This window comes from Trichosurus vulpecula, chromosome 2, assembly GCF_011100635.1.
Source record: "Trichosurus vulpecula isolate mTriVul1 chromosome 2, mTriVul1.pri, whole genome shotgun sequence".
Lineage (NCBI taxonomy): Eukaryota > Metazoa > Chordata > Mammalia > Diprotodontia > Phalangeridae > Trichosurus > Trichosurus vulpecula.
The window spans coordinates 71,870,140-71,896,664 of NC_050574.1; the positions used below are offsets into that span (position 1 = coordinate 71,870,140).

Here is a 26,525-nt window from a genome sequence, read left to right on the forward strand (position 1 = left end):
ACATTCAAAGTACTGAATAACTTTTTTGAATCTCATGGTTTATCCTGGAACTACTATATTGACATTTGCATTAACAGTGTGAGTAGATCTGCTGCCATCTTAGCACAAATCAAAGCTGTGCACCAAACTCCACTGGTAATCACCGTATCTTTACTGCCACCCACCTGAAGGGGAAAAAAAATGTGAGGTCCATTTAAGAATGTCCTTGCTGAAGCAACAAAAATTATTAATTTTATTGAATTCTGACCCTCAAATGGATGTCTTTTTAATATTCTGCATGGCAAAACGTAAAGGATGCATTTTTGAGCATACCAAGATATGAAGGCAGCCTTGAGGGAAAATATGTGGGTGATCTGAGTTGTGAGCAGAACTGGCCACTTTTTTCACTGAACACCATTTTTACTTGAGAGAATGCTATCATTATTCATACTTGGCTACCTGGCAGACATTTTCCAGAATATGAATGAAGTGGGCCTGTCACCTGAAGGAAAACAACTGGGAGTTTTTGTTGCAAATGATAAAATTACAGCTTTCAAGTGAAAATTAGAATTCTGGAAAACTTGTATCAACCATTGTAAGCTTGAAAGCTTCCAAAAACTGGAAGACTTTTCTGATGAGAAAGGTAATATTAAATAATGTAATTTTTTGGTATTGTATAACGAAATAGGTCAACATTTGGTAGAATTACACAACTTGGTGAAATCAGTATTTTCCAAATGATCAATACATGATGTTACAAAATCATGCATGGATTAAAAAATCCATTCAAAGTATATGACAGACCAATGTATTTTAGTGTGACAAAACAGGAAAAGGTGCCACATTGCAACTCACCTTAAAGGTCATGCCAAGTACCAAGTTTTGGGGTAGTATCAAAGAATATTAATAATCACTTGAAAAGGCCATTAAAATACTTCTCTCTTTTTCAACTATTTGTGTGAAGCCAGATTTTCTTCATATAGTTCAACTAAAATATATATTGTAAGAGATTGCATGCAGAAGCAGGTACGAGAATCCAGCAGTCCTCTATGCAGCCAGACACTCAAAAGATTTACCCAAGTGTGTGAAACACAGCCATGCTTCTTCACTATATGTTGGTTGGTCTGGAAAATAGTTTTCATAAACAGTATTATTTATGTTAACATGTAATGGGGTTTATTATTATTTACATGAAGAAATATTTCAAAATTTATCAGTTTTCATTTCTAATGCAATCAATATGGATAGTTAAAACCTATATAACAAAAGCTCTTGTGGGTCCGTTCTCAAAAGTGTAAAGGGTTCCTCAGGTCAAAACCACTGTTGTTTTTAATATAGGAAAAAAGATAGTTTTAATTTGGAGAAACAACTTCATATGTAGCATACTGAGGTTGCATGCCAAGGACTTAAAAATGCAACAGAGTCTGGGATGAAAAAGAAGAATGTGTCTTAAGGGTGGAATCTCTTTTATAGGGAAATTTCAGTCATTTTTCAATAAATTAATATTCAAATGTTATCTCAAACGTTCTCTTTTTCCTGCTGTCATTCTCCCCCCTCCCCAACAAAACAGGATGCCCCAAAGTAGTCTTAACCTCTCTGAAATATATTGGCTGTCTCAATCCTATGTCAACATTGAAATGTTTTGTCAGCAAACAAGTTTGCAAAAGTAAACAAAGTGTGACATAATCAAAACTTGACAGAAGGAAGAGAAGAAAGCAAAGGTCTGAGCTTGAACATCATGAAGTTCCTCTAGTCACTTTCCTATTCCTGAATGTCAAAGTATGCAACATCAGGGTCTGAACAGGACTCTGCACCAAGAAGAATGGAGGGGGTCTGGCATTAAAATTTTTACACTTGATGGTCTCCAGCACAACACTTAACTTTGAGAGTGACTCATAAACCCAAAGGTATTTTCACAGTTTGTTGGGAGCACAATCCCAAAGAAAACTGACTAACCCACTTTCTTTCACTTCAGTCTCTTTTCTATTTCAGCTACAGGTAGTTGGGGAAGATAAGTGGTATAACACAGAGCACAATGGACTTGAAATCTGACACCCTGAGGGACTTTAGTTAATCTACCTGAACATGGAAGTCAATCTCCTAAAATGTGATCCTGTTGAAAGGAAGAAAAACTATAGGAATAAGCTAAAAAATACTCATTTTTAGGTGTATATTTTATGTAGATTTTTAGGGAAAGTGTGAAGTTCAATATTCAATATGGAATATTTTCTTCAACAAAAATCTTTTCACAAGTTTCAAAAAAGGGTCACAGCATCACAGATAGAGAGAAGGAAGGGGTATCATCTAGTCCCACCACTTTGTTTTACAGATTAAATAACTGAGGTCCAAGCTAAGGGAATAAGACTGTGTTCTACTACTTGCTCTCTTTTACTGGTTATTCTATTACACTTCAGTATTTTAAGCATGTGTAGTTTTCTTGGTATGGCTATTCCCTTCACTGAGGCAAATTTGCCAATTAGTGTTATTATCATCTTAAGTTCCGCTGGGTAAAAAAATTCATCCCTCAGTGGCCACCACCTCTCTGGTAATGAATGAGCCTTTCTGAACTTTGTTAGGCTGATTCCTCGACAGCAGGGTTAGACATCTCTTATTGGGCTGGAAGTTTTTCTGACTGGAGAGAACCAGCTAGAGCTCATACCCTGTTGGTACATATCCTGAAAATTCAGGGTCACCTGAAGTCCCCAGGACCTTCAGTACAGGCAAATCCTGTTTATTACAGAAGTTACAGAGTTACAGGATCAAAAACCAGAGTTAGAGAAGTCAACTCCTCTTAACTGCCCCATCTTTTTCACCAAGTGAAGAAACACAGCCTGAGGTTAAGAAATAAGCTCTCTAAAAATCTAAGCCACGATTATCATTACAAAGGAAGCCAGAATCCTTTAGGTAAGTCTACGATGGATCTGGCTATGGCCACTGGAGAATAAAGACCTCTAGATGTGTCTTCTGAAAAATGCTCCCACATAATTGGCCTCCTCTAGTTCCAGTGGCCACGACGATAAGATGGTCTGAGCAAGAAGAATAAAGACTATAAGTACTACAAGGAATAAATGCTGTAAGTACCACCGCCTCTCACTGCTTATAGAGCTTTCTACAAATTACATGTTTTTCTGCACATGCTCAATGGGTCTTCAGTGAACCCAGGAAAGATTGAACAACATGGCTGAGCAAGGTAATCATAGCTGCAGGAGAGAAAGAAGGCCAAAGTCAGCATTTATACATGTCTCTGCCCTTGTCTGAGATCTAGGTATTATTACCTCTTTTTTATATAGGAGGAAACTAATGCTCAGGGGTAAAGACACTTGCCCAAATTCATAAAACTGGTAAAGTTTAGATGATAAGCACCTAACATTTATATAGCAGTTACTATGTACCAGGCACTATGCTAGGTTGCTTTACAAATATTACCTCATTTGATCCTCACAGTAACTCAGAGGTAGATAATATTATCATCTCCATTTTACAGTTGAAGAAACTGAGGCACACAGGCCAGATGATATGCCTGAGTTCACACAACCAGTAAGTGTCTAAAGCTGGACTTGAACTAGGTCTTCCTAACCAGGATGTAGGCCCAGAATCTCTGCCCTGCCAAGCCAGTAATCTTACCATAGCATTCACTGTGATGTTTTGAGTCATGTGACTCTAATGTGAAAAGGCCAGCCTGAACTTATACAAACTGCTCTTTTCCATCTTTTTCCTTTCTCAGTTCTATGAAACTCAACTTCCTCATATGTAAAACAGGGATAAAAATACTAGTAGTATCTTACCTGACAGGGTTATTGTAAGAAAGGTTTTGCTACTTTAAATAGCTTATTATGCTTCTACCTAAAAGTAAGAGATGAAAACAATTTTTTGGTTTGTTTTTTTCTAATCTTGTGTTATTTTGGAAACAAATTTGAAATTAAAATAAAAGATGCCTTTCCAGGCTACTCACTATATACATTTTAGCAATTTTATCACAGGATCTTAGTTGGAGGAAGCTCAGAAGCTATTCAGGCCTCAGTATATCTGAACAGGAATCCCTTCCACAGCACTCCCTAACTTCCACGTGACAGCAACCAGTGATAGGAAGCTCACTATGTCAAATCAGTTTGTTCTATTTTAGAACCACGCCATGTGTTAAGCAGCTTTTCTTTACGTCAAGTCAAAATCAACCTTCTTGCAACTTCTATGCGGTTTTCCTAGTTCTGCCTAACAGAACATATCTAATCCCTCCCCTACGATGCAGCATTTCAAATTTTTAAAAGCAAAAAGATCAAGTCTCTTCTCTAAATCTTCTTTGCCCCCAAGCTTAAACATCTTCAGTTCCTCCCAACAATCTTCATACAACAGGAAGACACCACCACCATCCTGAACAGTCTCTTCTAGACCCATTTAGGTTATCAGTCAATTCCTAAAACATAGTGCTCAAACTCAGCAAAATGTTCCAGAGAGGCTCTGCGTATTAAGACAGAGCAGAGTGGCCCTATCACGAGCTTTTCTGGACACTGCATCACTAAAAACACAGTATAAAATTACACCAGCTTTCTGTGGTTGCTGTGTCATATTGTTGACATATGTAAGTCCATTAAGATCTCTCCCAGTCTTTTTCATGTGAATTGCTGCCCCATCCTTTACCTATACAATATTGTTTTAAAGTCCAAGTAAAGGATTTTGTTTATCTTTATTACATTTCATCATACTGGAGTGTATCTATCTTTCAAGCCTGTCGATGTAAACAAGGTTGCTCTTCCTCCTTACCACTGTCAAATTTCGGATTTCTTCCATGACACGAGGCCAAAAGGACTGTAGGCTCTGCTGAGCATCGCTGCTGCTGGTACTGCCAAACCCTCCATCAGTGGACATTCTGGTAACTGTGGAATAAACATACATTGAAAATATTAGAAATAAGGAGAGATGTACAACAAAGATCAGGCTGTTAAGAGATTCTTTAAGATCCCAATTCACCTCTTTCTTTGTGAAATTTTAATTTATTAAACTCATATGTTCAGGTTGAAAACATGTTTCTGTGTAGAAGAAGCAAGGCTTCCAGACTAGATAAATAAACCCTGTAACACGGAGAGCACCAGCAAGATCTACCCTCTTCCCCCGTCTGTATTACAGTAACTACCAAGGAACTCAAACTGAAACAGCTTCCACAAAAAAACTCTAGGGGACCTCAAACTAGGCAACTGTGGTCTCACAGAGTTATCTGTTTCCAGGACACTGGAGTTTCAATCTAGATCCCTCTTAGGCAAGTTACTTAACTTCTCTATGTCTCAATTTCCTCACATATAAAAAAGCTGTTAATACTTGTACAATTTACTTTATAGGATTGTGCTGAAGGTCAAATGAAAATATGTAAAGCATCTTGTAAGCCACAAAGTATCATGTAAATGTCAGCTAGAAAACCCCAAAACCCCAGTTTTAACATCAATTTGGGGTCTTTAGCTTCTGGTCTACAAGGAAAAGATCCCATTGAAAATCTGCCCTGATCTTATCCACCTTCCTGAGGAAATCTGGGCTTTTCTCATACCAGGCCATAGAATCCAGAGAACCAAAGAGAATTCATTAGACATTCTCTAGTCAGAACCAATTGCGATAAAAATCATACCCAAGAGTCTCAAAGGAGGACCTGAACCTCATCAGGTGTTTGAAGACCTTATGGCTAATCTCTTTTAGCATTTAGGATTTTTGTTTTTTAAGGCATGGGGTGATTTTCATGGAGAGCTACCATTAGAAAGTGGGTACCAAGTTACTAACCTATAACCACTTCCCAGTTCCTTCCCAACCTGAATCTTGCTGTGTGGCACTGAGCCAACACTAACAACTGAGGTATCAGAATCCCAAAGCAGCTCAAGGTTTGGATCACCAAGAAACAATAGGGAGTTGTGGTAGCAGAAGACCAAAGACAGCATTCCAGGTAACTGCTTTTGTATGGAAGAGGGAAAAGTTAACAAGAAACCATGGATTAGTTACACTCTGTACGCATGACTAAAGTTTTGCAATATTTAAGAGACAAGTGAATAGCTCCAGGTGGCTTAAGTGCTTACCTGGCAAACGCTTACTTAGATGGCAAAAAAACAGCTTAATTAAACATAAAGGGAAGAGAAATTCAAGCCATTAACCTAAGAATTCCTGTGTTTGGGAATCATTTAGAAAGGTTTCACACCACTGACAGGCTGCTGGCAGCAAGCAAGTAGAAATTGCTTCAATTCAGAAGGGGTGTGTGTTCTTATGCTTGTGTGGTGTTGAGTATATATGCAGAACAGGATGCTACATGACCAAACTTGTTATTCTCCAGGCCCAGGAAGTGCTGGTACAGATACTGAGGAGATTCCTTCTCATTTGGGGAAGGGGGAGGGCAAGGCAGGGATCAAAGCCAGGATTGAACAAGGACAATTACCAACCATCCATGTATTGCCTAGGGTCATCCTGGGAATGCTGTGTAGAGGGGGAGTAATGAGTTCTGACTTTAAATTCCTTAATTTTTTTTTTTACTTACCCAAAGTTCAGGATTAGGGAAAGAGAAAGTGTCCAATATTTAAAAGAATCTCAGCACAGGCATAATGACATTAGTGCGTGGTGATGTAATGGGAAAAAACCACTGAGCCAATTTCTGGTGTTAAAGGTAAAGGAGTCACTAGTTCCTCGAGCCTGTGGGAGATGCTGTGAGGGAGTGAATGAGGCTGGCCCCACAGGCACCACCAGAGGGCAATATTCTAACCTACCTTTAGAAATGGTTGATTTATAAAATCCCAGTGGGCAAAGACCTCAGAGGCTTAAGGTTGGATAGGACCTTAAGAGATCACCTGGCCCAAACCACTTATTTTATAAAGAAAGAAACTGAAACCCAAAGTGGCAGATAGGTGGTGCAATGGATACAAGAAGACCCAAGCTCAAATATGGCCTCAAGCATTCTGTGTAACTCTGGGCACATCACTTAACTTCTGTCTTCCTCAATTTCTTCAACTGTAAAATGAAGATAGTAAAAGCACCTACCTCCTGGGTCATTGTGAGAATCAAATGATGTATTTGTAAAATGCTTAGCATAGTGTTTGGCACACAGTAGGCACCTGATAGGTAGCTATTTCCTTCCTTCCTAAGCCTAAATTATACCGTTAAGGAAGAAGTCTGGGATCTGATCCAGGTTCTCTGACAATCTCAAGTTCTTTCATCTAGCCCAGCCCTTGCCTGAAATGTGAATTCCTAATATAATATGCCCTAACTACTGATCATCATCTCTCTCTTTGAACACTATTAATTGCCTAACACAAAAGGAAGTGGCTGACCAAGGTCCCAAATGGCATGTTCATTCATCATTTACACTGTCTAAATATCACCCCAAGCTGGACTGGATTTCAAAGAACTCTTGGTGATTGACCAGCGTTACCCAATTTCTCCTCAGTAACCTCCTAAGAGATGGCAAAATCAACTAGTGGGAGACAACCACCATTCTGCCCGATCAGAAGGAAGCAGTGCCAAAGACCTTTCTTGTTGGTGGTGTCTCTCATGCACATGAGTGCAAGATATACCACTTAAGTGGCATCAGAAAAGTCTGCTGATAATGCCTCAGATTAATGACTTGAACCAAATTTGAATTTCAGCTTTGGACCTCTGACCTAAAGACAGGGAAGATGAAGCACCAATTCATTTTATGAGAGGCTAGTAGCAAAGTCAGGAAGATGGTCGACTCTTGTGCTTTCCATCCCACAATTCAATATACTAAGTGTCTATTGTGTGCAAAGGACAGAAGGAAAAAACAGACCTTTGAGGAGCTTACAACAGCACAGATACAAATGAATACAAGGCAGAATGCGAAAGGGGAAGATGAGAATCAGAGAAAATGTCCCAGGACAATTCTGGGAGAGATCTCTTTCACCTGGGGGGGATGAGGGAAGGTTTTGAGGTACCTGACCCAAGCCTTTTAAGAATAAGAAGCCTGGAGGCAGCTAGGTGGCACAGTGAGTAGAGCACCAGCCCTGGAGTCAGGAGGACCTGAGTACAAATCCGGCCTCAGACACATGACACACTAGTTGTGTGACCTTGGGCAAGTCATTGGTAACCCCAACTGCCCTGCCTTCCCTCCTCCAAAAAAAAAAAGAGAAAAAAATAATTAAAAAAAAAGAATAAGAAGCCTAGCATCCCTCAGATTTTGAAAAGACAAACTCAACAGCAGTAGCACCTATAAAAGCCTATCCAGATCTCTCACTCAGTTCATAGATACAAAACATACGCCACAACTGTTTCTGACAACATTCCAACTATGATATCCTTTAGTAGTAAGAGAGTTTGGCCTGCCCTCTAGACAATGGGACCTAATAAAGGCACCAGGCACGTTCAACAAGTGCTCTGAGGCATTGCTGGTACTGTCTGGCCAGCTGCTACACAGGTTGCTGCTTTAACTCCTTCATGCTCTGTCATGTTTGCCATCAATGTGTTAGAAGTGGTCTGACAGCATAACATCTGTGAGGGGGAGTCTCAGAGTCCATGAATGGCCCTAAAACAGTGGGCTCGGAGCCACACAGTGTTGCAAAATGGGTCACACAAGAGGCCAAAGTTACCAAACCTTCCTGGAAATAGGAAGGCATGTCAGAGCTTAAAAAAAAAAAAAACACTTTCATTTGAGTGAGACATCTGCTCTGGGAAACCACATGTGTCTTGCTAACAGCAAGAAAAAGTCAAAGACATCTTTTAAGTTTTGTGGAGACAGCCTGGTAGAGAGGAGAGAGCACTAACATGGATGTTAGGAGGGTATAGGTCCAAGGCCCAGCTTGGAAGGTCATTAGGAATTAGGTACTGGACAGATCACTTCACCTTCCTGAGATTCAGTAACCTGATGTATCAAATAGAAATAATACTCATGCTGCCTACTTCACAGGGCTGTCACTAAGGAAAAAACTTCATGAACCTCAAAGCTTTTTAGCGTCTGAATTTTACTTCTTAGGAGTTTCCACTCTACTATAAATGGCTAATTACAGTTCATGAATGTAATGAAATATTATTGTGCCATAAGAGATGATGAAATGGGCAGTTTTAGAGGAAAACAGGGAAGAATTCTATGAACAGATGCCAAGTGAAATGAGCAGAACCAGGAGAGCTTATATGATGACAACACAACAAAAAACAATTCTGAAAGATTTTAGAACTCCAATCACTGCAATGATAAACCACAATTCCAAGGAACTGAAGATGAAACACACCACTTACCTCCGGGACAGAGAGGTGATGGATTAAAAATACAGAGTAAGACATACATTTTTGGAAATGGTCAGTGTATTAATTTGTTTTGCAGGACAATGCATACTTGTTATGACAGGTTTTTTTTTTCCTTTTTTTTTAGAGGGAGGAAGGAGGGAGAGATGATAATAATAGCTAGTGTATATATAGCACTTTAAGATTTGCAAAGAGTTTTACAAATATTATCTCATTTGATCCTTATGACAACTCCGGGAAGGAGATGCTATTATTATACTCATTTTACACAGGAGGAAACTGAGAAAGGCAGAGGTTAAGTGACTTGCCCCAGGTCATACATCTAATTAAGTGTCTGAGGCTGGATTTGAACTCAAGTCTTCCTGACTCCAGGCCCAGCGTTCATTCCACTGTGCCACCTAGCTGCCTGATAAATGCTTGTTAAAAAAAAAGTTTTCATCTAGGAAACTCTTAAAATATTTGGTAACTTCATAAAGAAAAAGACCAAAAAAAAAAGGAAAGAAAAATATTACCTTCCTACTAAGTTCAGAAAAGAGAAGTAGCCTGGCATAGTAGAAAGAGAAAACATGGGCTCTCATTTTTCTTCTGACACACGCTGGTTATAGGCCACTGCCAAGTCACTTAACCCTTTTCTATGCCCCAGGCAACTCTCTAAGACTGTAAGGTGCAAAGCAGGTGTCAACATACATTAGTAGGAAGAGTTTCCTATACCAATGAAAGATCCTTAAAAGAAAAAAAAAGGTCAGAATACTGTATTTCTGGAGTAACATTCTCAAAGGGCAACAGGCAGCAGCCTGGCAGTGAATGGCTTGAATGCCAGGCTTGGTTTCAAGTACTGTTCCTGTCCCAGACACTTTCCAAAGGCAGAAAAGTGACAGATGTAACATAGAGATCCCCAAGAGGCAAAAGTGCCCGGGAAGCGGAAAGATCTCATTGTAGAAGAAGGGTCCTGAAATATGCCTATTTTGGGGGGATAGAGGAGAGGAAAAAATGCTCAGAAAGATGCCATCCCTAGGCCTTTACTCAGGAATAATGACTCTGAGTGGAAGTGAGCAAACTTCCTCCCACTAGCTGGATTTCCTCCTGAAGCAGTAACACCATTGGCACTCACTACTAAGCCCAAAAGTATGATGAAGACCCAAATTTTTATTCCTGTAAGGCAGGTTAGCAGAGTGGAATGGGCACTGGATTTGGGTTCAAAGCCCAACTCCATTAGCACCTGGGTCACTGTGAAAGTCCCATCCCCTCTCTGGCCTCCATCGCATCCTTTGTAATTGTAATTACTACTACTTCTCACACTTAAAGAGAGTTTTATGGGTTATCAAATGCTTTTCTCACTCTAACCCTTGGACACTGTAGCACAAATGTCACCACTGCCATTTTACATGAAGAAACTTGAGGGTCAGAGACCTTAAGGGACTTGCCCAGGGTCATACAGTCACTGGTGCCTGAGCCAGGTCTTCTGACTCTACTACCCTCCACGGACTCTGTAGAAGGAGGGATGGCACTAGGCAATCTTTATGCTCTGGTCCACCTATAAACCCTCTGATCATACTTGACAATCCCTTCATAGGAAGATGTGAAGAAAAACAAGGACAGAAACCGAGCTCTCAACATGAGACGATTTAAACATTCCAAAAAACAAAAACCCCACAAAGGGAAGGAAATCTGGCTGTCAGTAATCAAGCCAGTTAACAGTTTTTCAAACAAGAGGAAGACAGACAGTGAACTGTGTCATTTCTAAAACACCTCGGCAGCAAAGTGTTCCATTTTTTAAAAATTTCCCTGGAAATCTCTGAAGCTCTTGCTCTTGACGGGTACCAGGATCACCACATCTTCCTTAACACTGATATGCCCAGACACTGAAAAGATAGACGTACCAAAAGTCATCAAGCATTAGGAATACAAAGGAATATAGGGTATGATTACATGTTACTTTGTTTCTATTCTTTAAACCTTCAGGCCCTAGCCATAACCCTTTATGCCAATGTCTTTTATAGCCAGTGCAGGCCCAACATGATACAGTTTTATAAAGAAACGAGAAGGTCGTGATGAGAAAATGACTTTTTTTCAAGGAGGGGCATCAGGTAAGACTGCCTTGTCTAGAGGTACCGAAACACTCCTTCCTCTCAGCCCGGCACCCCTTCCCCACACTATCCAAAGGGCTGAGATAGAAGGGTCAGAAGGGCTGAATGCAAAATGCAGGCCTCTGAAGACTTGCTGAAACTGAAGGAGTCTCTACTGAAAACCTATGTTAGTGTGCCCTTTTAAAAAAACTTTGCACTTTTCATTGCCTGCTGCATCAAGGAATCCAATAAAGATGAGATGCCAGTTACATAGTACTCCATATACTCTAATTTGTACAGGAACATAATTATTGTACAAATGGTTAAGTTAAAACTTTTGTGATACCCTATTCCTTGAAATGAGTCACTTGCTGTTTGCTCTACGTCTCAGAGAGGATGGTTCCCATCCATGTCCCTATTCCATCATACATGGAACAGTTTTTACATTTTAAAAAAGCTGGTTTAGATCTGCCTCCCTAGATCCCCCACCACCTACCAACCCACACACCCTTTTCCATGTCAAAGCACCAAGCCTAAGGTGAATCCCAAACTCTCAGAACCACAGTAACTTTTTCAGGTAAGGAAGACAGACTGCTCCTTACAGAGAAGCACTGTTGAGATCTAAGCAATGTGTAAGCTGGGCGTGTCGACTTTACTTCCCTGATCTCAGAGTTTTACAGCTGTACCCACTCTGAGCTCCAAAGTTAAGAGGTCATCTACTCCAATACTCTCATTGGAAAAATGAGGATCCTGAGATCCAGAAAAACAATGGACTTGCCCAAGGTCATCCAGCTTCCTGAATGCAGAACCGTCCTCCAGACCTGAGTCTTCTGACTGTAAGCCCAGGACCTCCCTCAAAGCTTACTTTACCTCAAAGCTGGTTATAGGCCTTCCTGGCCCCCCTGCAAGGGTCCAGTCTCACTCTGAGCTCATTTCTACTCTCTTCACCAAATGATATCTTGGTTTTGTCATCCTGTGGTAGTATAGATATTCTTTTTCTCCTTCCTTTTTTGTTTTCTTCCGTGTATTTTTCAGTATTTTTTTGGGTCTCCTTTAGCAAGTCATTGACTTGTTTTTCACGGTTTTCTCACATTCTTCTCATTTCTCTTCCCAATTTTTCCTCTACTTCTCTAACTTGCTTTTCCAAATCCTTTTTGAGTTCTTCCGTGGCCTGGGACCAGTTCATGTTTTTCTTGGAGGTTTCTGTTGTAGGCTCTTTGACTTTGTTAACTTCTGTCTGTATGTTTTGGTCTTCTTTGTCACCAAAGAAAGAATGCAAAGTCTGAGACTGAATCTGGGTACGTTTTCGCTGCCTGGCCATATTCCCAACCAACCAACTTGACCCTTAAGTTTTTCAGTGGGGTATGACTGCTTGTAGACTAAAGAGTTCTATGTTCCACGTTTTGGGGGGGGGGGGGGGTGCCAGCTCTGTCACACTAGCACTACTCCTTCCCCAAGAACCCCCAACCTGGACTGGGCTTAGATCTTCAGCAGGCTGTGTACTCCTGTTCTGATCCACCACTTAATTCCTCCCACCAGGTGAGCCTGGGGCCAGAAGCAACAGCAGCTGTAGCTGCCCCACCTCCACTGCCCCCCGGGGCTGAAAGACAAACAGCGAACTCCCGCAGCTTTTCCCACTAACCTTCTCCGCTGTCTTTGGTGTTTGTGGGTTGAGAAGTCTGGTAACTGTCGCAGCTCACTGATTCAGGGTGGTAGGGCACATTCCGCCCGGCTACTGGTCTGGTTGGTCCGCGCCACTCACTGGGCTCTGCTCAGCTCCGCTCCCAGCTCCGTGTGGGATAGACCTTACCCAGAGACCATCCAGGCTGTCCTGGGCTGGAGCCCTGCTTCCCTCTGCTGTTTTGTGGGTTCTGCAGTTCTAGAATTGGTTCAGAGCCATTTTTTATAGGTTTTTCGAGGGACTCGGCTGGGAGCTCACACTGGTCCCTGCTTTGCAGCCGCCATCTTGGCTCCGCCGACCCACCCCCTACTCTCCTTCCTTTTTTGGAAGATGACTCTTCAATGATCTTTGTTTCACTTCCCTTCCAAGGAAACATATGATATTCAATCAAAAGCACAGATTCCTGGAACGTCAGTTCAAATCCCAGCTCTGCCACTTAGCTATATGCTGATGTTAGCCCAGACACCAAGGACCTTAGTTTCCTCATCTGTAAAATAAGGACTTGAAGGAACTAGATGATCAATAAGTTCTCTTTCCAACTCTAAATACTATGATCCTCTAAGGTAATGGTAATGTAATGGGAAGATCCTTCTTACCCATTAATAGGCCTCAGGTGGAGCCCATTAAGGGAAGCTTGCTTGTTTGTAAGAAAGCTCACACCTTTTGCTAATTTCTAATAAGGCACTGAATTATGAGGATTTGGTGCCCTCTGGCTCTGGCACGGTGTATGTATACTGTTTTGCTTTCGGGGCTTGCTTATGACAAGGATCTTGTAATTCCCTGGTCAAGACTCTGAGTGGTCATATGTTCAGAGCTCTCTGATTGCTCAGAGGCAAAGGCTCTCTCGACCCAGTGATGTATGTAAAGTGTATAGCAATATTGCTTTGATTCAGGCAACAGAGTCTTGTCTTTTGGTGTTTATTTCTCTGCTTGTATTTTCTCTGTTTTTATTTCCTCTGAAGTTCAGGGTGCTGACTTCTCCCCTGAACTAAGTGAATGATATATATGTTTAATTAAGGTAAGACTGTTGACCCCTTACAGAGCTATCTTTCCTAGTAAAGGAGATCTAAGCACCTGTGCTAGCAGCCACTCTCAAATAAGTTCCCATGATCTAGTTAGTCCCTCCCTCGGAAACGCACAACTCCTCACTAACCTTAACCACCATCTCTATATCAAAAAGAACAGAAAATATCTTTTTGTTGGAAAAGTGCTCCAACAGGAAAGATTAGTATGCCATAGGATACAACTGCCTGGGATACTAGATCCTGTGCCAAAGGTTTATATAATAGAGCAGACTAATCATTAGGAAGGAGAGAAACAGCAAGGAAGGGGGGTGGGTAGAGGAGAGATGGGAGAGACAGAAAAAGTTAAGGTGCCACAGCTAACTTGCATGATGCCACTACCTTAGATACTATTTTCCAGACTGTATACAGAACACAAAAGGCCCAAGCTATGCCACTACAAGTACCATTTTTTGCACCTATGCCCATGGAAATCCTTCTTGTCCTTCAGGAATCAGTTCTACTGTGGTTTCCTCCATGAGGCAGCCTCTGCTATCTCCTGTTAGGACCTATCTTTCATTTTCCATTTTTCTCAGATCTCATAGGTCACTTTTGTGATTTTCATGCCCTACTTTGTAGCAGCTGTTTGGATGCCTTATCCCTCTACCATGAAGGCAGGAACTATGGCCTCAGGGACAGACTTGAAAGAACAATGGACTTAGTGCTGAAGATCTCTGTTCACATCCTCACTCTGTCAATCACTAGCTGTGTCCTTGAGTCAGGCAGCATGATAAGGTGGACAGGGCACCTGACTGGAGTCAGAGGACCTGGCTTTTGAATCATGGCTCCACCATTAACCAGCAAGGCAACCTCAAGCAAGTCAATTCCTGTGTCTGGGCCTCCATTTTCCTCACCCAAAAGAGAAAGGAGTTGGACTAGATGACCTGCAAGGTCACCCTCCAGCCCTTAGGCTCTATGATCCCTAAGCTGGTAAAATAAGAGACAATAACCCTTCTACAGCCCACTTCACAGGGCTTCTGGGAAAAAAGCTTTTTGTCAACCCTAACGTACTTCATACAGGTGTTATTATTGACAATAAAAGGGATAATAATGTATGTGAATGTGTGTCAATATGAGCATTACAAAAGTTAAAAAGTATTACCTTTGTAAGGAGAGCAGCACCCCTGTGACTGTCTATAGCACTTTGAAAAGGACTCACAGTGACCCTGTGAGGCAGGGGAGGGAACTATGATAATCTCCTTCTTACACTTAGGCAAACTGAAGCTTATCCAAGGTCATACAGTAAATAAATGTCAGAGATGGGACTGACGCAACAAGTCCAGGGGACATTCCGAGGCATCAAAACTCTCTCTCTCCTCCCCCCCCCCACTCTGCCCCAGTCAGACTACATCCACCTGCCACCTCCCCCAAGACAATGAGAATCTTGGTGAGATCCTTATGATAAATGGCTTTGGGAAAGGAACTATTAATGGACTGCCCATAGCTAACTTTTCCAAAACAAAACCAAGGCTGGATTGGATATTTTCAGACTCTTTGCAGATATTAAATTCTAAGTATAGATTCAAATCTGATTTCCAGAACTTACCAAACATCCCTTGGCCTGCCCTAGGACCTTTATTCACAGAGGCCAAAGGGCATGATGGGGTGCTCTATTAGGAAAAATTGATTTCCTGTACACTCTAAGACACAAGGATTGAATGTCTAGGGAAAAGCAGAGTGACGTGATTAAAAAAGGGGGAGAGGGGGGCCAGAGAAATAAACACAGTAGCCCAGTGAGCTTTTAATTAAACATGGTTAAGATTTCTGCTGAATCAAGCAAGAGAACGCTAGGCTTATCGCCAGAAACTTTATTACTTTCAAACCATTATATGGCAGAGAACAACTTCCCCACACTTTCTGAGAACCTATTACAGAGTCTGTAACTCAGCCCTATTGGAGACCAGTCCCTCAGCCACTGATCAATGCCACTTGTTCTATGTGAGGTATAGCCAGCTCCAATCCCAAGGGCTAAACTGGGAACCTGCTTTTCAAACTGCCTTCTGGGAAACCATTCCTAAGGTCTGAAAACTGCTTCCCCAAAGACCAAGAGCCTGAGCTTGCAGTCCACTGGTTGTTTAGTACTGGCTCACAAGGGCATATAACATTTCAAACTGGCAACAGATCCACCTTTACAAGAAAAAAGATGCCTAAGCATCAAATGTATTCTACTTACTATCCTCAACACCACCATCTTTGGGCTCTAAGCCAAAGCATACCATTGTGATCAGGCTGGTAAAAATGAAGACACCACAACTAGTAGAACTAATGAAACCGGAGTAGGCCAACTAGGAAGGAGGGAGGAGAAGAGGCTCATAGAAGGTCCACATTAAAAGGTATGATCACCATGCCAAGTACTATCAGTTCAAGTGCAAACATACAGACCAAGACACTGCCAAAAGTTGGGCAAGAAGGGAGTCCTCCAGACCGAGACAGGGCTCTGGAAACTCTCTGGGGAACCAGAGGGCAAAATGACTCTCTATATGCATAGAGGGTCCATTTAAACCATCCACGGGCAGTGCCACCACTTTTGGAGGGGAACAAGAGGCCAGAAAGACGAGTCACTCTCCATTCTTCCTGCAAGTCTTTTCATACTTAGTAGGCCTGGGAAGCCAGGGATGCACAGAATGCCTTTGTGTAGCACAGCAGGATCTGAATTTCCCCCACCCCCAGCCACTGAGAAGAGGCAACTCATAGAAAGAAAAAGGAGAACAGGTAGAGAAGCCTAGATGAAGAACTTATTTAAGAACCTTACTCAAAGGTGCCTGCCTGCTCTGAAGCCAAAACTGGTCATTATTCAAAAGACAAGCAACCCTCACTTTGCATCTTCTACATAGCAGTGTCCTTAAGCTAGAAAAGTACCTCAGAGAGCCATTGGGCCCACCAGTCTGGCATCTAAAACTGTGGCAGTGTGATTCAGCTCCTGAAGGCTGGGATTAGTCACATTATTAATCTCTACCATAGGCATAGCTTCTCTTCTTCCTATCTTTCCCTTCTCATGCTACCCCACCCTTTTCTTCTTTCTTCTATAAGTGCCTTAGTCATTGAGGAGAGGAGGCATAATGGGGTGGAAAGACCACTGGATTTGAATTCAAAAGACCAGGATCACCTGAAAATTCTCCCAAATTTGGTCCCAATGGACCCTTTCCAGATTTATTTCCTATTATTTCCCCTTCATTCACAAAAGGTTACAGCCAAACTGGATTAATATCTGTTCTCTGAATTTTGCATCCCATTTCCCATCTGTCTCTTATACCTGCAATGCACATCCCTTGCCCCTTGCCATCTCTCACTCCCCTGATCAGTGATTAGCACCTCTCTCCCACCTTGATTTACCTTGACCAGGAGTGGGGAACTTTCAGTCTCAGGGCTACAGATTCCCTACTCCTGACCTTGACTTAATTACATGTTTCTATGTACAGGCTGCCCAGGTTTAATAACTTGAAATTGCACTGAGACTTTTGGGACACCCTGCATCGTTATCCCTTTACAAAGACAGGCTCCATGATGGCAGAGACTACTTTGTTTCTAGGTCCTCAGAGCTCATACAGCGCTTTTCACAATATAAGTGATAAATACTTGCTGTACTATTTCCTAGCTCTATGACCTTGAGCAAGTCACCTAACCTGTGTGGGCCTCAGTTTCCTCATCTGTAAAATGAGGGATTGTACTCCATTTCCTTAACATTCTTGGGAACAATGAACTTCTCTGCCTCAATGTCCTTAAATGTACAGTGAAAAGAATACTTACACTACCTAATTCACAGGGTTGTTTTGAAGGAAGTTCTTTGCAAACATCCAAGTCCTACAGACATAAGTGCCAGCGGCATATGTCTTGCTAGCAGGCCTGTAGGACTAAGGCTCAGGAGACCTGGAGTTGAGTGTCCTAGGATCTTTTTCTGACTAGACCACAACCTTCTGGGCAGCCTTGGGCTGGCCACTGCACTTCTCTGAGATCAAGTTACCATATCCATATGCTGGGTCACAGGGCTATCATAAAGAGAAAGGGTACAAGTGAATACAATACTACTACAGATGAAAGGTTCTCAAAGATATGAAACCCTGACCTGACTCTAAAACCCAAACAGGCAGGGAAGTTGGCCCATTCTCAAAGATCACATGCTAGCATTCTGATTTCATGAAAGATTAGTAAATTAACAGAGAGTGAGATTAAGCTATGCTTCAACATTTCAAAATAGTATGGGGCAAATTCTCACCACAGCGCATCACAACTCCTCTTCACTTAGTAAAAGTACAACAAGCATTTAGTGCTTCCCATAGGCCAGGTCCTAGGTTAAGCAGGGGGGAGATACCAAGAAAGGCAATAATATGGTCCCTGCCCTCAAGGAGCTCAGTCTCATGGGAGACGTGCAAGTCATCACTGGTGGTAACATACTGTATGCTGCCTGTTGTCACCTACCAATACCCACCAAGTATCCTATAACTGTGATTCTTTTGAGACAATGGCATTCTATAATAAAAACAATAATAGCTCATATGTATGATATGCAAAGCCTTTTCTATACATCATATAAGCAGGATCAAAGGAAAAGTACTTCATAACCTGACAACAATGGCAGAATGATGGAATCTGGGTGTGAAAAAGACATGGTTTTACAGGAAGCAATTTCAGATTACTAAAAAAAATCTTATTATTTCTCCAAAGGAAACAGGGAACATCCTTTAGCATGAGTCGCAGAGCTGAGGAACAGGATAAAGGGATAGGAAGGGATTTTCTTTGAAGTCATCCTACACCAGTCCCTTCTAAGAAGCACCACAGGTGATCCAACCAGCTTCTTTCCATCTCAGGTATCAATAACTACTGAAAATAAGGGGAGTGGGGGAGGGGAGAGGACTGCATCCCAGGGCTAGAGGCATGGAAAAATGGTAATAGAACATGAATGGGTTTCCCCTGATTTATAAACAGAAAATTATTTCTATATTACTATAATCTGTTATACCTAGAACCAACAAAGGAATTTAAAATAAGTGGTGTAGGAGACACTAGGCAGAAGTACATAGGACATAAATCGCTAGGAAATGGGATGCTACAGTGACCATTAGTAACTAATCAGCTGTTGTCTCAAGATCACCAGAGATGTAATTCTTGAAACATATTTGTGAAGGCAGCTGTAGTGTAGTGGAAAGAACTGGATGTGGAGCCAGGGGTCCTGTTCAAATCCCTGGTTCTGTCACTTACTCACTGAACTAGATGAACTTAAAGGTCCCTTGCAACCTCAGTTTCCTTATGTTTCAACTAGGGAATAATAATCCCAGACCCATATCCCAAGGATCGTTGAGAACCAAATGAGCTAATGTGTGCAGAAATGCCCTCACCATTCAGTGACATTAGGAACTGTGGATTCTTTGCTATGTGGGAGGAGGTGGAGGGAGGCAGAGTCCAGAGATAGCAGCCTCAAGGGAGAAGACAGAAAGGAATTCCATTGTGAGGCTCACTCAGAGGACTCAAGCTGCTCAGACAGGGAGCAGGGTACCAACCTGAAAAAATTTTCCTTATTATTCATTTGCAACATGTGACCAAAATTACTTGAGCTATGTAAGTGTCAACACTTAAGTTGTAATCTCACAGCAAAAAGTATTACATGCTAGCTGATTCATATGCTTAATTGTACAGACTCTCTAATCAGGAGCTCTCAAACATTTGGGGATGTTTTTCCTACCAAGTATCTATTTCCCTCACCCATCTACCCGTTTTCCTCTCCATTTTCCTACCTAAATTACTCCCATTTTTCTCCATTTGTACTGTCTTGCTCCAATACATCCTTTGTTCCCTGCTCTGTCAATCTCTCAGTGCTTTTGACCACATCTGGATTTTTCTCCCACGACACTTCTGCCAGCTGAAATTCCTCCCTTCTCATATCAAGATGAGCAAAGACAACATTCCTATCCTCATGGAGATAAACAGCACAAACACAAATAACTAGAATACATAACACTCCAATTTTTAGGGCCACAGAGGTGCTAACAAAGTCTCCTGCCACCATCCCTAACTATCACAAAGCTCTGTCCATACTCCTTCCACATCAAGGACCTATACAGTTCAGCATTCATCCTCAAGTTTCTATGGCTTAAAAAAAAAAAGTCTTCTCTAGTGTTCCAATTTCTGAGCCCGGGGGGGTGGGGGGGGGGGTGGGGGTGGTTCTTAAATGAGACCCACAGTCTCCGATCAGACACAAACTTCTGAGGTTGGTGAGACTTGGACCAAAGCCTCTACTCCACCCGCAGATTCTTCTAAAACCCAGGACCACCTCCCCACTACAATGCAGGGCAGGCTGGGGCAGGAGGCAATGCATACTATATGCTCAATGTCTGTTGAACTGAACTGATTTCCCGGAGTACTTGTAGGCTACTATTCTTATTGCATTTATCAAATCACCTGCTTTGTCCTCCATCCCAGGTGTTTGTAGGATGTTCCTTAAGAACAATTAGCTCCCTGACATCCCTAGGCCACATTCTGAAGCACAAGTGTTTGAAATTTGTAGAGAGAAAAGGCCTTTTTAATTTCTTTTCTCTTTATTTCCCCCCCATAACACAGCTAATGTGGAAATATGTCTTGCATGACTTCTTAAGTATAATGGGTATTTTATTTCTTGCCTTCTCAATGGAGAGGAGGGGATCAAGGAAGGGAATCTGGACATGAAAACAAAAAAGAAAAAAAAAAAGAAAATCTAACTGCTTAGGTGTATAGTAACATAAAAGTACTCATCATTCCTTTATAAGCTGCCATTGCCTAATTCCTCACCTCCCACTCCCATCTACCACCTTACAGAACAAAATCACCAATCCAGCTTGATTTGATAGGGGGTGCCATTTAAAAATGGTAGATTCTGCCAGTTGGGTAACCTACCTAAAATTGTTGTGGTATTAAAACTTTGCTTTGCTAAAGGAAGGGCTCAGTTAGAAAACACGGATTAAGAAGGAAAGAAATATGAATCTGGACTCTGCTAGTTCACTGACAACCTGAAATTCCTGCCAAATTCTATCTACTTTGTTTCTAACTTTTATTGTAAGAGAAAGGACTAGTCAAATCCCTCCAATGTGTAGGCTAACTCACAGAATGCTTAAATTCCTTAAAAGCTCAGCTTTAAATGTCATCTTTCCTGAAACTTTCCTAATCCTCCCCCAATTCCTCAAATCATCATATTTAAATGCTGTATTCCTTAAAAAAAATAAGCCCCTTAGAGACTATTTTTTCCCCTTTACCTCCAACACCTAGTACAGTGCCTTGCACATAGCAGTGGCATAATCAATGCTTGAACCAAACTTACCTCTCCAAAATAGTTTATTACATACAGATGCCAGGCAGTAATAATGACAAATGACTCTATGATCTGGGACTCAAGAGTCCTCATTTATATAATGGGGTTGGACAAGATGATCTCTAAGGTCCCTTCAAGATCTAACATTCTGTAACTTGTACATTTTATACTTTCTTAAGCATCTTTCCACCTATTATCTCATTTGACCCTCACAACTGACCCAAGGGTATTCAAAGCAGGACTTATTATCCCCATTTTCCAGATAAGGAAACAAATCCTTGGGAAATTATATTTTCAATTTATTATGTCTACCATGTACAGGGTGGTGTGGTAGGGGCCAGAGACAGGACCAAAACCAAAGCCAGCCTTGCCCTTAAGGAGCTCACATTCTACTTATTCCAAATCACAACCAAGTCTATGGCAGAGCTCAGGCAAAAATAGTCTCCTAACCAGGTAGGTATTCTTCCCCTGGCGCACTAGGTGGCACAGTGGATAGAGCACAGGTCCTGGAGTCAGGAAAACTCTTCTTGAGTTCAAATCTGGTCCCAGGACACTACACTTATTAGCTGTGTGACCCTGGACAAGTCACTCAACCCTGTTTGCCTCAGTTTCCTCATCTATCAAATGAGCTGGAGAAAGAAATGAGAAACCACTTCAGTATCTTTGCCCAAACGGGGTCACCACAAGAGTCAGACATGACTGAACACAACTGAACATTCTTCCCCCACATCCGTGCTGCTTCCTACTAAAAGGCCAATCCATTCTCAGATGAATGTAACCTAAAAATAAGAGCTGGCAAGTTCCTGGGACACAAATCAAAGCAGTCTTTGAACATCAGCTCTGTAAAAGAAAGGATTTGGACGATGTGATCACTAAGGTCCAATCTAACTTGTTCAAGTACCACGCACGAGTGTTGGATTTTCCTGATTATCTAGTTGGTAAAATTCCTTAGATACCTTGAGGTTTTCTGATCGTGTTTCTTACAGATTTCAAGTGGGCACAGGCTGGAGTGAGAAAGCTGACATTTCTCCAACTTGCTGCAGGAAGTACAGTGCTGGGGAAAGAATACTGGACTGAAGATTCCAAAGACCAAGAAGCCCTCTGACTCCATCATGGGCTGAGTGATTGCTAGTTATGTGATATTAGGCCAATCAACATTTTTCTCTGGGCCTCACAGATCAAGGGAGGAGGCTGGACGATCACTAAGGTGGTTTACAATTTGTGACCCCTAATGTCTATGTCTCAGTACACAGCCTGGACTATATGGTGTTAATTAATGCAAACTGAAGCTGCCAATGACAGAGACGGAAAGGCCTAGTACTATCACATTCGCTTCCTGGAAGGCCTAGAAAAGAGAAGCAGCACTTACCTTTTCACAGAAGGCTCCAAAGAAAACCCTTAGCCCAGCCTACTCCCTTGTCAAAAGATGCTTCTAAAGCTGCAAACTATGGGAAAGATCATCAGGCTAAATTCTTCACAATTAGCTGAAATCATAGCCACCGGCAGACTGTAATGGTGGTGACACCACTATGAGGTGGAGTGGAAAGCGCACAGGACTTCAGAGTGAGGAGGTCAGCATGTAAATCCTTACTGACACTGATCAGCTGTATGCTCTTGGAAAATCACTTCACCGAAAAGCACTTCACTTATGCGTAAAACAGGGATAATAATATGGTCTAACATGGTTGTGAGAACAATATTTTGAAAACCTTAAAAGTGCTATAGAAATCTGTTTTCTAAAACACAGGACTAACCAGGCTGCTTAGCTCCAAGAAGATTCAGAAACTCCTCATCATCTCGAGGATCAACAACAAACTTGTCTACTATAAGTTTAAAGTCCTTCATGGTCTGGCTCCAGCCTATCTTTCCAGTGACCCCACTCCACAAAATCTACATTTTAGCCAACATGTCCTACCTGATGTTCCCTGTACACAACATGCCCCATCATCCACTTTCCTATCTTTGCATGGGCTGATCACCCCACCCCAGTTATTAGTGCTTTCCATCTCCCCCAAAACATCACTTCATCTATACTTTGTCTAGGTTTTGTACTGACTTATTTATGTCCATGTCTTCCCCTCTCCCTGATGCAAACAGATTGTGAGCTTCTTGAAGGCAGGGACTGTTTTTGTCTACATCCTCAGTGCCTAACACAATGTCTGCAACACAGGACAGAAGGAATGTGTATGAAATAGCTATTGTTATTGTCATAAACCCAAGAACCAAAATACAAGAAAGATGCATGGTGGGAGTTAAGTCAACTACAACACTTTACCAAAAATGACTTGTGTATGAAATGTAGCATAAAAGGTATCACACTAGTTACTCACAAAATAGTGAAAGAACCAGAGGAAGACCTTTGGGTCACTGGAGAGATAGGGAGGAGTCACAGAAAGACAGTAAGAAACCAGAGAAATAACTACACCAATGAGATTCAGGATCCACTTACGTAAGCTAGATGACTGTTTCCAAAATGTAGCCACTATGTCAGTCAGACAGCTTACCTCATCAGAGGGCGGCAAGGCAGCTGAAAAAAATACAGGCTGTGGTACTATGGCTAGGAAACGTACTTGCAATGGAAGAGCTGCAGCAATGCCCACTGTTATATAGGTCTAGCTAACAACCCATGAGGCCAAAGGCTAGAATTCGGTGGGGAGGTACCATATGCAAAATAAGGAGAAAGCCTTCAACTACCAGGACCTGTAATTGAAGAACCTTAAAGATCATCTAGTCCAACATATTCATTTTATAGATAAAGAAAGAGGACCAAGAAAGGAAGAAAGAAAGAAGCATGTATTAAGCACCTACTGTGTGTGTCAGACCCTGTACTGAACACTTTACAAATACTATCTTGAGTCTCACAACAACCCTGGTAAGTAGGTGCTATTATTAACCCCACTTTACAGTTGGGGAAATGAAGGTGGACGGAAGTGAAGTGACAGCCCAACATTCACACAGCAAGTGAGAGTCTGAGGCCACATGTGAACTTGGGTCTTCCGGACTCCAGACATGGTGGCCTAGATACTCCAGAGAGGGAAAGGCCTTTCCCAAGGTCACAAACCAAGTTTGTGGGATGAAGGGCACTAAAGCCCGGGCTCCTCTAGCTCCCAGGTTAGCATTCTGTGCAGCACACTGTGCCAAGCTGCCAAGTGATTCTGGACAGATCCCCTTCCCTCTGAGCCTAGGTTTCAAGTTCAAGATGAAGCATGTACACTAGATGAAATGGGTCCCAATGTGCCTTCCAGTGCCTTTTCTACTGGACTCTTGAGGGAAGGAATCCATTTCTAAGGCAGGACTCTGACAAAGTGAGGGACTGTGTTTCTTATACTGGTTAACCAACCTTTTCTGAGTGTTTTCATTAGTGTGCATGTCCCATTAGCTCATGAGGAAGAAATGGTCACGCAGACTTGGTCACTGTAATCAGATAACCTGGCTTGAAGTTGACCATCACTGTCCCTATCATCGGCCTGCTGTTGTCCTTATTTTAGATTTTATGTTGAAGATAATTATGAAAGGCTTAGCCTAGAAATTAATATTATGAGCACTATGTTCTACTCTGAATCTAAATATAGTCTTTCATATTGAAAGCCCTGCTAAATCCCCTGGATGGAACCAACCCATCCAGCTCCCACTAATTTACTATCTGTGTGTACCTGCCAATCTTTAGTGTTCGCCTGTTCATGGGGCTGTAAATTACTTGCTGAGGATTTGTGGTAAAATTACTGCCTGTGGTCTGTTTTAGGTGCTTTTATTATGTGTGATGCTATTGTTTGGAGCTTTGAAAGACTAACCTGGGTAGTGCCAGCCCCAACTCAGCTCAGCAGGAATTCAAAGCAAGCAAGCCCAACAGCCTGGGCCTTTGTAAGTAAGAGATAAGTATAGAGAGACTTCTCTAACTCTAAATTCAGAGAAACACTAACATTTCCATAGGAACAAAATCTGGAAGGCTTTGGTTGCAAAGGAACACTACAAGACTGGCATATAACTGAAAGCCCAAGACCCAGAACCACACTTCTCTGCATTCAGCCCTCGATTCTATACACATAAATGCCCAAATTTAGTAGTAGCTCAAAGTTCAGAACTATACAACACAACCCCAGTTGTCAGTGAAAACTGGCTTCTTAATCTGGGTATTTCAGGACTGAAAATGGGGTATTATTCAGGTAATTTTGTCTATGGAAAAGTGACCAGAGAAAGTGTTACTTCCAAGAAAAAAAGGAATCCAATGGATCCCTAAAGTCCTTTCCACCTCTGATAGTCTATGTCCTATGATTTTTTCTAGTCCTGAAAGTCTATAATTCCATGCTCTTTGCTCTGGTCATTTTAGTCTCCTTTCTTTCTTTGAACGAAGAAGTACAAGGTCATAGGCTAAGTTACGCTATTTTTAAAAGTTAAACATTTACCAGGTCTTTTTCTTCTAGCTCTCCTTCACACTAGAGGGGACCTCTCTCTACTTTCCCCTTCCGACGGCACAGAGCCACAACAGCATTTAGAGCAAACTCTTTTCATTAAAAAAAAAAAATCCACTGAGCACCACAAAAGTAGAACTGAGCTTTGAGAAGAGAAACATGAGAGACAGGCAGATATAAGAGCAATACCAAATGAGTAAATTTCACCTAACTGGAAAACTACAGAAGTTCTAAAGACTAGAGATCCTACTCAGTGGAAAGCTGAAATAGTTGACTGCAAAACAAATTGAATTTCTAGGAACTGTAGACATACCACTAAGTTCTCAACAACCACTACTGATATGGGCATTTTACAATGATTACATACTCTACAGAGCTTGAAGGAGCATTAGGGATCATCTGGTCATGGAATCTCGAAATCATCTACTCCAGTCCATACCCAAGTCCTCTCTGCAACTCCCTCATTTTACTAATAAGGAAACTGAGTTTCAGAATGAAGCTTTTTGCACAGTCACAGAACTACTAAATGCTAAAGCCAGATCTAGACCTAGGTCTTCTGAATTCCACAACAGGTCTCTAGGTCCCTATGTCACACTGGCTCTCCACACTAGTAATTCAACATTCCCTAAGACAATTTGTGATAACCTTCCCAAGGCACAGAAACATTGGTAATTGAAACTTTCAGACAAAACTATGAAAAGCCAAAGAACAGAATTTCAATCTTAGACCACATATAACATGACAGGTGATGCTAAAGGATAAATCCAGGGTAGGATCACAGGTTCTAGATGGAGAAGGAGTGTCTGTCCCTCATTTTACACCTGAAGAAACTTGAGGCTC

General features: G+C 41.7%; 1 protein-coding gene across 12 annotated transcripts in view; it reads right to left on the reverse strand.

The window, feature by feature from the left end:
* Window positions 1-26,525, reverse strand: part of NFYC (nuclear transcription factor Y subunit gamma) — a 95,046-nt gene that overhangs the window by 33,384 nt on the left and 35,137 nt on the right. For all 12 annotated transcript variants that reach the window (XM_036744639.1, XM_036744640.1, XM_036744649.1 and 9 more), the window contains one exon: window positions 4,738-4,850. In XM_036744639.1, coding sequence (XP_036600534.1) covers window positions 4,738-4,842 — 105 coding nt within the window. In that variant the 5' untranslated portion in view covers window positions 4,843-4,850. The remainder of the gene's footprint in view (window positions 1-4,737; window positions 4,851-26,525) is intronic.